The sequence below is a fragment of the Haliotis rubra genome, unplaced genomic scaffold (assembly GCF_003918875.1).
Source record: "Haliotis rubra isolate DU_JTF1 unplaced genomic scaffold, ASM391887v1 Scf537, whole genome shotgun sequence".
NCBI lineage: Eukaryota > Metazoa > Mollusca > Gastropoda > Lepetellida > Haliotidae > Haliotis > Haliotis rubra.
The window spans coordinates 4,575-15,477 of NW_025767232.1; the positions used below are offsets into that span (position 1 = coordinate 4,575).

Here is a 10,903-nt window from a genome sequence, read left to right on the forward strand (position 1 = left end):
GCTTTAGTTTTGAGGTGTACAAGTCGATTCAGATCATAACCTCCCTGACATGAGTCCATTACTTTGTGATGAAGTGATGTGTTCTGTCATTTATTAACCAAATTCAGACTGGTATATAATATTCACCGTCATTCAATCTTTGCTCCGTTATGCGGGAAGTGACGTCATAGACGACTCCGCATAGTTACGCCTTAATTGTCAGCGCATCGCCGCCTTAGTCGGACGTCTTGTTGCTGCCGCTGTTGTTCCACGTCGTTTTAGGCGCTGTCATATCACCTGATCGAAGCGAGGTAGGTGACACGTTTCGTAATATGTGTAATGCCAGATTGTAAACGATTCAGGTTATAATTACGTAAGCTTTAGCAAATTGAATCTTCGTTTACACTTGCAATCGGGGATTCGAACCCGTCCCCAGCCGTGGTTAACAAACCCAGTTGACCATTTACCAGCAAATGGTACAAGACGACTTCAATCATTTTTAAACCCGGAATTTTCAGACACTGATTTGATACAAAAGTTTCTAAGGTTAATATGGGACATCAATGTGCTGCTGATAAAGACGGTTAATCTACTTCTCCCGTGATACACCCCGCATGTAGGGCGGTGGGGTAGCCTAATGGTTAAAGCGTTAGCTCGTCACGCCGAAAGCCCGGTTTCGATTCCTCCACATGGGTACAATGTGTGATTCCCGTTTCTGGTATGCCCCCGGGGTGATATTGCTGGAACACCGCTAAAAGCGGCGTAAAACCCAACTAACTCACTCGTTCACTCACTTACTCACTTTCATCCTGCATGTGTCTATTTCGATAGATATTGTCCTTTGTGCACAGTTGGCATAGACAGTCAGCTTCGTTGCTAATTTTTCCGCGTTACACAACATAAATATAAAGGGGGTGTTTATAGTGTTCTTAATGTAATTCTTTTGTTTCATGACCCGTAAAGGTCCGGGTTAGAATTGATCTTCAGTAACCCATGCTTGTCGTAAGAGACGACTAACGGGATCGGGTGGTGAGAATCGCTGACTTGGTTGACACATGTCATCGTATCCAAACTTCGTAGATCGATGTTCATGCTGTTGATCCCTGGATTGTCTGGTCCAGACTCGATTATTTATAGGCCGCCGCCATATAGCTGGAATATTGCTGAGTGCGGCGTAAAACTAAACTCGCTCACTCACGTTTGTTTCAATGTTATCCTCCAATGAAAATACTATTCCTAAGTTATACTTTTTGTCCTAACGCACTGAATTTACAAAATAGGAGAATGTGGTATAAATTTGTTTTGCGCTATACGATGCTTACAAAATATATTGTCCTAAACGCTATATCTTCTGGACTGACTGACTGACTGAGTATGGTTTTACGCCGTTTTTAGCAATATTCCAGCAATATCACGGCGGGGGACACCAGAAATGGGCTTCATAAATTGTAACCATGTGGGGAATCGAACCTGGTCCTTCGGCGTGACGAGCGAACGCTTTAACCACTAGGCTACCCCACCGTCCCTATCTTCTGGAACTCAATCAACATAAATGCATGTACTGGACACCGAAAGAGCAAAACGCATCTTGTGTTTACATATCGTATTAAAGATCGTATTATATAGTTGTAAAATAAGGCTGTAACGATGCATTGAACTGTCGATGGATTGCAGTTGTTGAGTCTCCGATAGCAATTAATCGATGGTAGAAAAGAAAAACTATCGATGCATCGATAGTGTGTGTGACTATCTAGATTTTAGTAATTGACTTCCGTTGATAAATGGGTATTTGGATGGTTTTTTATATTTATTAAATGTTGTTTGTTCATTGTTTGGGTGCAGATTTGCAGCTTCATTGTTTTAACTGGTTACTTGCTTGGGTTTCAAGTTTCTTGTCAGTTATTTAAAGAGACTGAAACTACTTCAACTTTCATGTAAAGTATACATTCATTTGGGAAGTGATTTCATGTGAGACAATTCAAGGAGGAAAAACCAAAACTATTGCAATAGTATTCCAAGAGTTGGTCGCAATAGACTATCGATATCGTAATAGTTGTTTCCTCCTTAATAGTCACCGTTATTGTAAAATGAGGATATGTTACGAAGAAACGCAGTATGACGGAAAAGGTTCCCGGGACACGTCTGTGTTCTGACCAATCGGGACCGCCTCCGTGGTGTAGTGGTTAGAGCGTCCGCCCGGAGAGCGGAAGGTCGCGGGTTCGATCCCCGATCGCGTCATACCAAAAGACGTTAAAATATGGTACTTGTTGGTCCCTGCCTGGCGCTCGGCATTAATGGGTACAACAAGGACTGGTCGGCTCGGAGTCAGTATAATGTGTCTGAGTGGGGTATTCATGCTTCACTGCGGCATGGTATCTCAGTGGGCTAGCACTATAAAACCAGCTTAAGTCTGGGCTAGTACAAGCAGCCGCACATACACATATACACGCATGCACGTCGTCATATGAGCGAAATATTCTCAAGCACGACGTTAATCCCAATTTCACATCACATCACATCTGATTAATCGTATATTGAAAGAAGGTGGAAAGTCTCAGACACACAATGTATCACTTTGGAAATGATAACAAATATATTTTCATTTTGTCTTCCGACAGCGCTGAGAGCAAGATGATCTTTCTTCACGGTTTGGCTCTAGCCGTATATGAATTTCAGAGATACCTCAAATACCGCGATGGTAGGTATTGTTTAGAACTACATGACACATGTACCGATCCTTGAATTTCCTTTGTCGTTCTATAATGCCGCACTCATCAACAATCTAGCTAAGTCATGGCGATCAGGACCAGACAATCCAGTGATTGACAGCATGAGCATCGATTAACATTTAGTTTTCACTAACGACAAGTACAGGTTACTGTGAGGCTATGTTCTAACAGAAATGGAAGTTACACTCAGCTTGCTAGATAAAATAATTCACCAGTTGACCATCAACGCTGTTTTCCAATCCAGCCCATATTTACAACTCTACTGGGTGATTATTGGTCGGGTCTATTTTCCAATCTAACTCACCTACAATCTTTCGGTCCAATAGATCAGAGACAAGAGATGCAGAAGCGGGGGGAAGATCAGCAAGCCGCTGAGACGTACGCCGCCACCGCTGTCGAGAAGGCCGAGGCTGCTACTGCTGCAGCAGATGCTGGATATGCTGTCTGGAAAGACGCCATGATTTTTGCAGCTCTGGAAGCCGAGAGAGTGTCGGCATATTCTTCGAAGAACGCTGGGTCCCCTGCAACGTTGATGGTGAAGAGACTGGAGGCAGAGGCATTGGAGAAGGCTCACAATTATGCAGCGCTGGAGGAGAAGAGAGCAGCTGCAGCTCTTGCCTTGGAGAGGGTCCAGTCTGCTGCAGCTGGTACTGACCTCTCCAGTGGTGAAAACGCTGCAGCTGCTGTTGCAGCTCCCAAGGCCGACACCGTTCCAGGTAGGGAATGTGGATTCTTATATACTCAACAGAAACAGTTAAATTTGTTCTTGAATGTCAGTGCTTTTCAACAAGGTCGCAGATATTCCTTCAACTATGTTGTATCACGACAGTGGCTAAAATCCACTTATTTTCTTTCAGCCAAACAGGACAAGCCAAAGAAGAAGGGCATCTTCGGAGGCATGAAGACTGGCTTCATGCTGTAAATGCTACTTTCTGATTGGTCCTCGGTGGTCTACCTCATCCTTTCATGACCCACGCGCATGTCCTCCACTAACGACCTTGACCCTGATTGAATCAATTCCCGATGAACTATTTTGCTATCTGTACAGAAGCGGTGTGATAAACTTCCGCAGAGATTTAGAGGCTGATGGGTAAAGTTAATATTAGGCTTTTTAGTATATGTAGGTTTAATTTTCTTTTCAATAGATGTGTGTTTCCTTGCATAACTATCCTGCCTACCGTGTTCAGGGCTGTTAGATGATTTTAACTGATGACATATGTCCAGAACAGGAGGAACACTGAACACATACTGAGATGGGACTGAGCGGAGGTGTTCCTTCGCCATGTCGACGTGTTGTAGACAATTCAGGTCGGACTAAATCGTCCATAACTTTAATTTCAACAAAAGATATAGCTCAGTTCAACACGGTCAAACAGATGATCGTCTTGGTGTCAGATTTGTTTCAGCCAAATGGGGTTGAGGAATGGTGGGGTGTGCAGGTTGGGGTTGGAAAGGTGGTGGTTGAAGTACAAGAGAGGGGGACTGAGGACAAAGGTGTCCCAATGTCACCTTTCTAGTCAAAATGACCATGCCTGCCTTCATTCTTAAATCATTACATGTATAACTATCCTTCTGGTTGAAACCTCGATGGATGTTTGGTCTCGCTGTGTCCTCAGACCACTTGTTTGTTTTCTGTAATCTCTCTACTGTTGTGTTCCAAAGACACCAGTGTCACCTCTCTTGTGTTATGTGACCCCTCTAGTGTTGCGTTCCAAAGAAACCTCGCCTTCTGGTAATTTCTTGTGTCCTGCGACCACTAGTCTAACCGAGGTAACCCGTCCAGTATTGTGTTCCAAAGACGCCAGTGTCACTTCTCTAGTATGGTGTCCCAAACACCCCAGTATCACCTCTCTAGTGTTGTGTCCCAAAGACCTCAGTGTCACCTCTCCAGTCTTGTGTTCCAAAGACGCCAGTGTCACTTCTCTAGTATGGTGTCCCAAACACCCCAGTGTCACCTCTCTAGTGCTGTGCCACAAAGACACCAGTGTCACCTCTCCAGTGTTGTGTTCCAAAGACACCAGTGTCACCTCTCTAGTGTTGTGTCCCAAAGACACCAGTGTCACCTCTCTAGTGTTGTGTCCCAAAAAGACCCAGTGTCACCTCTCTAGTGTTGTGTTCCAAAGACACCAGTGTCACCTCTCTTAGTGTTGTGTTCCCAAAGACACCAGTGTCACCTCTCTAGTGTTGTGTCCCAAAGACACCAGTGTCACCTCTCTAGTGTTGTGTCCCAAAGACCACCAGTGTCACCTCTCTAGTGTTGTGTCCAAAGACACCAGTGTCACCTCTCTAGTGTTGTGTCCCAAAGACACCAGTGTCACCTCTCCAGTGTTGTGTCCCAAAGACACCAGTGTCACCTCTCTAGTGTTGTGTTCCAAAGACACCAGTGTCACCTCTCTAGTGTTGTGTCCCAAAGACACCAGTGTCACCTCTCTAGTGTTGTGTTCCAAAGACACCAGTGTCACTTCTCTAGTGTTGTGTTCCAAAGACACCAGTGTCACCTCTCTAGTGTTGTGTCCCAAAGACACCAGTGTCACCTCTCTAGTGTTGTGTTCCAAAGACACCAGTGTCACCTCTCTAGTGTTGTGTCCCAAAGACACCAGTGTCACCTCTCCAGTGTTGTGTCCCAAAGACACCAGTGTCACCTCTCTAGTGTTGTGTTCCAAAGACCCCAGTGTCACCTCTCTAGTGTTGTGTTCCAAAGACACCAGTGTCACCTCTCTAGTGTTGTGTGTCCAAAGACACCAGTGTCACCTCTCTAGTGTTGTGTTCCAAAGACACCAGTGTCACCTCTCTAGTGTTGTGTTCCAAAGACACCAGTGTCACCTCTCTAGTGTTGTGTCCCAAAGACACCAGTGTCACCTCTCTAGTGTTGTGTTCCAAAGACACCAGTGTCACCTCTCTAGTGTTGTGTCCCAAAGACACCAGTGTCACCTCTCTAGTGTTGTGTCCCAAAGACACCAGTGTCACCTCTCCAGTGTTGTGTCCCAAATACACCAGTGTCGGCTCTCTAGTGTTGTGTCCCAAATACCCCAGTGTCACCTCTCTAGTGTTGTGGTCCCAAAACCACCAGTGTCACCTCTCTAGTGTTGTGTCCCAAAAGACACCAGTGTCACCTCTCTAGTGTTGTGTCCCAAAGACACCAGTGTCACCTCTCTAGTGTTGTGTTCCAAAGACACCAGTGTCACCTCTCTAGTGTTGTGTTCCAAAGACACCAGTGTCACCCTCTCTAGTGTTGTGTCCCAAAATACCCCAGTGTCACTCTCTAGTGTTGTGTCCCAAAGACACCAGTGTGTCCCTCTCTCTAGTGTTGTGTTCCAAAGACACCAGTGTCACCTCTCTAGTGTTGTGTTCCAAAGACACCAGTGTCACCTCTCTAGTGTTGTGTCCCAAAGACACCAGTGTCACCTCTCTAGTGTTGTGTTCCAAAGACACCAGTGTCACCTCTCTAGTGTTGTGTCCCAAAAGACACCAGTGTCACCTCTCTAGTGTTGTGTTCCAAAGACACCAGTGTCACCTCTCTAGTGTTGTGTTCCAAAGACACCAGTGTCACCTCTCTAGTGTTGTGTCCCAAAGACACCAGTGTCACCTCTCTAGTGTTGTGTTCCAAAGACACCAGTGTCACCTCTCTAGTGTTGTGTCCCAAAGAACACACCAGTGTCACCTCTCTAGTGTTGTGTCCCAAACACCACCCCAGTGTCACCTCTCTAGTGTTGTGGTCCCAAAGACACCAGTGTCACCTCTCTAGTGTTGTGTCCCAAAGACACCAGTGTCACCTCTCTAGTGTTGTGTCCCAAAGACACCAGTGTCACCTCTCTAGTGTTGTGTCCCAAAGACACCAGTGTCACCTCTCTCTAGTGTTGTGTTCCCAAAGACACCAGTGTCACCTCTCTAGTGTTGTGTCCCAAAGACACCAGTGTCACCTCTCTAGTGTTGTGTCCCAAAGACACCAGTGTCACCTCTCTAGTGTTGTGTTCCAAAGACACCAGTGTCACCTCTCTAGTGTTGTGTTCCAAAGACACCCAGTGTCACCTCTCTAGTGTTGTGTCCCAAAGACACCAGTGTCACCTCTCTAGTGTTGTGTCCCAAAGACACCAGTGTCACCTCTCTAGTGTTGTGTCCCAAAGACACCAGTGTCACCTCTCTAGTGTTGTGTCCCAAAGACACCAGTGTCACCTCTCTAGTGTTGTGTCCAAAGACAAGTGTCACCAGTGTCACCTCTCTAGTGTTGTGTTCCAAAAGACACCAGTGTCACCTCTCTAGTGTTGTGGTCCAAAATACACCAGTGTCACCTCTCTAGTGTTGTGGTCCAAAAACACCAGTGTCACCTCTCTAGTGTTGTGTGTCCAAAAGACACCAGTGTCACCTCTCTAGTGTTGTGTTCCAAAGACACCAGTGTCACCTCTCTAGTGTTGTGTCCCAAAGACACCAGTGTCACCTCTCTAGTGTTGTGTCCCAAAGACACCAGTGTCACCTCTCTAGTGTTGTGTTCCAAAGACACCAGTGTCACCTCTCTAGTGTTGTGTCCCAAAGACACCAGTGTCACCTCTCTAGTGTTGTGTTCCAAAGACACCAGTGTCACCTCTCTAGTGTTGTGGTCCAAAGACACCAGTGTCACCTCTCTAGTGTTGTGTTCCAAAGACACCAGTGTCACCTCTCTAGTGTTGTGTCCCAAAGACACCAGTGTCACCTCTCTAGTGTTGTGTCCCAAAGACACCAGTGTCACCTCTCTAGTGTTGTGTTCCAAAGACACCAGTGTCACCTCTCTAGTGTTGTGTTCCAAAGACACCAGTGTCACCTCTCTAGTGTTGTGTCCCAAAGACACCAGTGTCACCTCTCTAGTGTTGTGTTCCAAAGACACCAGTGTCACCTCTCTAGTGTTGTGTTCCAAAGACACCAGTGTCACCTCTCTAGTGTTGTGTCCCAAAGACACCAGTGTCACCTCTCTAGTGTTGTGTTCCAAAGACACCAGTGTCACCTCTCTAGTGTTGTGTTCCAAAGACACCAGTGTCACCTCTCTAGTGTTGTGTTCCAAAGACACCAGTGTCACCTCTCTAGTGTTGTGTTCCAAAGACACCAGTGTCACCTCTCTAGTGTTGTGTTCCAAAGACACCAGTGTCACCTCTCTAGTGTTGTGTTCCAAAGACACCAGTGTCACCTCTCTAGTGTTGTGTCCCAAAGACACCAGTGTCACCTCTCTAGTGTTGTGTTCCAAAGACACCAGTGTCACCTCTCTAGTGTTGTGTTCCAAAGACACCAGTGTCACCTCTCTAGTGTTGTGTCCCAAAGACACCAGTGTCACCTCTCTAGTGTTGTGTCCCAAAGACACCAGTGTCACCTCTCTAGTGTTGTGTCCCAAAGACACCAGTGTCACCTCTCTAGTGTTGTGTTCCAAAGACACCAGTGTCACCTCTCTAGTGTTGTGTCCCAAAGACACCAGTGTCACCTCTCTAGTGTTGTGTTCCAAAGACACCAGTGTCACCTCTCTAGTGTTGTGTTCCAAAGACACCAGTGTCACCTCTCTAGTGTTGTGTTCCAAAGACACCAGTGTCACCTCTCTAGTGTTGTGTTCCAAAGACACCAGTGTCACCTCTCTAGTGTTGTGTCCCAAAGACACCAGTGTCACCTCTAGTGTTGTGTCCCAAAGACACCCAGTGTCACCTCTCTAGTGTTGTGTCCAAAGACACCAGTGTCACCTCTCTAGTGTTGTGTTCCAAAGACACCAGTGTCACCTCTCTAGTGTTGTGTTCCAAAGACACCAGTGTCACCTCTCTAGTGTTGTGTTCCAAAGACACCAGTGTCACCTCTCTAGTGTTGTGTTCCAAAGACACCAGTGTCACCTCTGTTGTGTGTTCCAAAGACACCAGTGTCACCTCTCTTGTGTTGTGTTCCAAAGACACCAGTGTCACCTCTCTAGTGTTGTGTTCCAAAGACACCAGTGTCACCTCTCTAGTGTTGTGTTCCAAACACACCAGTGTCACCTCTCTAGTGTTGTGTTCCAAAGACACCAGTGTCACCTCTCTAGTGTTGTGTTCCAAAGACACCAGTGTCACCTCTCTAGTGTTGTGTTCCAAAGACACCAGTGTCACCTCTCTAGTGTTGTGTTCCAAAGACACCAGTGTCACCTCTCTAGTGTTGTGTTCCAAAGACACCAGTGTCACCTCTCCAGTGTTGTGTTCCAAAGACACCAGTGTCACCTCTCTAGTGTTGTGTTCCAAAGACCCCAGTATCACCTCCTTAGTGTTGTGTTCCAAAGACACCAGTATCACCTCTCTTAGTATTGTGTTCCAAAGACACCAGTGTCACCTCTCTTAGTATTGTGTTCCAAAGACACCAGTGTAACACATTTTCTCGATCATCTACACACTAAACGGTATGTCAAGGAAAACTACTTTCGGTGCAACCACCACTCGGTATGCTCCCAGATGTGTCACATGACATGATTGTACCACTCGGTATGTTGTGCAGATGTCTATTTAAATTAATCCCATTTAGGCAAAAGAAGATGACAAAATGTTTTAATTTACCCATCAGCCTTTTCTTGTGATTAAAATACTATTTTGTTTTGTTTTCATTCTGTTAGATGTGTACGTGTGGGTGCACATAAATAAATGTCTCTATTTTGCTATCAGTATGTTTACCTTTTGTTTTCTTATCGTTCGTACAACTGTCTTTGGCTGTGCACTTCATGGATACACACCGAAAAGTGTACCGGATGTCGAGGACCGAGAATCAATGACTGGTCTGAACAATTCATGTAACACGTTGTAGCCATTTCAGGGGTGGAAATAACTTTAAAATTGCTAGTGTACTCCGGTACAGTGGCACTTGTAAAATCACTTGCCCTGATAATGTTTCCACTATATCGGCCGATTTTCTTATTGATTTTTTAAATACACAACATAATTAACATTGGAATATCAACTGGACACCGGTACAGTGTGATATACAAATTGCCTTGCCTGACAGAAAAAAAACACTGGACTCGGGCGTCGGTCAATGGGTTATTTCCACCCCTGCATTTGGTCATGTAGACCACATCAAAGCTGCCATCACTTTACGAGTATGAAAAATATTCTGACAGGCAGATATATTTCAAGATGTTTTCATGAACGAACTCAAGGGACTACTAATTTTAGTTCGTTATACGCATTTCGACGTATATAATTTCTAAATTATGCAAAGTATTCGCACGCGTGATTTTTACAAGGCAACTTCAGTTATACTTAAACCCTGATTTGATACAAAAGTTTCTAAGGTTAATATGGGACATCAATGTGCTGCTGATAAAGACGGTTAATCTACTTCTCCCTTGATACACCCCGCATGTAGGGCGGTGGGGTAGCCTAATGGTTAAAGCGTTAGCTCGTCACACCGAAGACTCGGTTTCGATTCCCCACATGGGTACAATGTGTGAAGCCCATTTCTGGTGTCCAATGCCGTGATATTGATGGAATATTGCTAAAAGCGGCTAGAAACTAAACTTACTCACTCACTAAATGATAGCTTCCTCTCCTTCAAAATACTCACTCATGCACTATGTGTTACGAACTGTTTGAGAGGCATTCTTCAAGATGTAGGCAATAGGAAGGACAAGTGTTTATGGATGATCAACAGCTTTATTGTACAATTGTGTGAGATGGGGAATGAGTACAGCCGGCTATATATGGGGTACACGAGGGCTAACAAAGACAATGGATGCTAAAAACAAGATGATTAACAGTGAAACCAAGCATAAATATACATGAGTGAGTGAGTGAGTTTAGTTTTACGCCGCACTCAGCAATATTCCAGCTATACGGCGGCGGTCTGTAAATAATCGAGTCTGGACCAGACAATCCAGTGATCAACAGCATGAGCATCGATCTGCGCAATTGGGAACCGATGACATGTGTCAACCAAGCCAGCGAAACTGACCACCCGATCCCGTTAGTCGCCTCTTACGACAAGATAGTCGCCTTTTAATGGCAAGCACATGGGTTGCTGAAGACCTATTCTACCCCGGATCTTCACGGGTCAAATATACATGAAATAAGCCGAGGCAAGATAACAAGGTTAATAGGATCCCAATGGGAGTAGGGATAACTGATTAGGCAAGGGGATTAGTCAGAGAAGCCAGAGGGAGGGGGATTGGGTTCGATTGTGTTCACTGAACTTGAACGAACAATGTATAATCATGCCAGTGAAACTGAATATCT

General features: G+C 45.3%; 1 protein-coding gene across 1 annotated transcript; it reads left to right on the forward strand.

Moving 5' to 3' along the window:
- Window positions 1–209: 209 nt before the first annotated feature.
- Window positions 210–3,793, forward strand: LOC124253255. The gene is made up of 4 exons (XM_046686996.1): window positions 210–290; window positions 2,598–2,677; window positions 3,035–3,424; window positions 3,566–3,793. The coding sequence occupies exons 2-4, from the start codon at window positions 2,611–2,613 to the stop codon at window positions 3,628–3,630; spliced, it is 522 nt and encodes a 173-aa protein (XP_046542952.1). The 5' UTR covers window positions 210–290; window positions 2,598–2,610; the 3' UTR covers window positions 3,631–3,793.
- The last annotated feature ends 7,110 nt before the right edge of the window (window positions 3,794–10,903 follow it).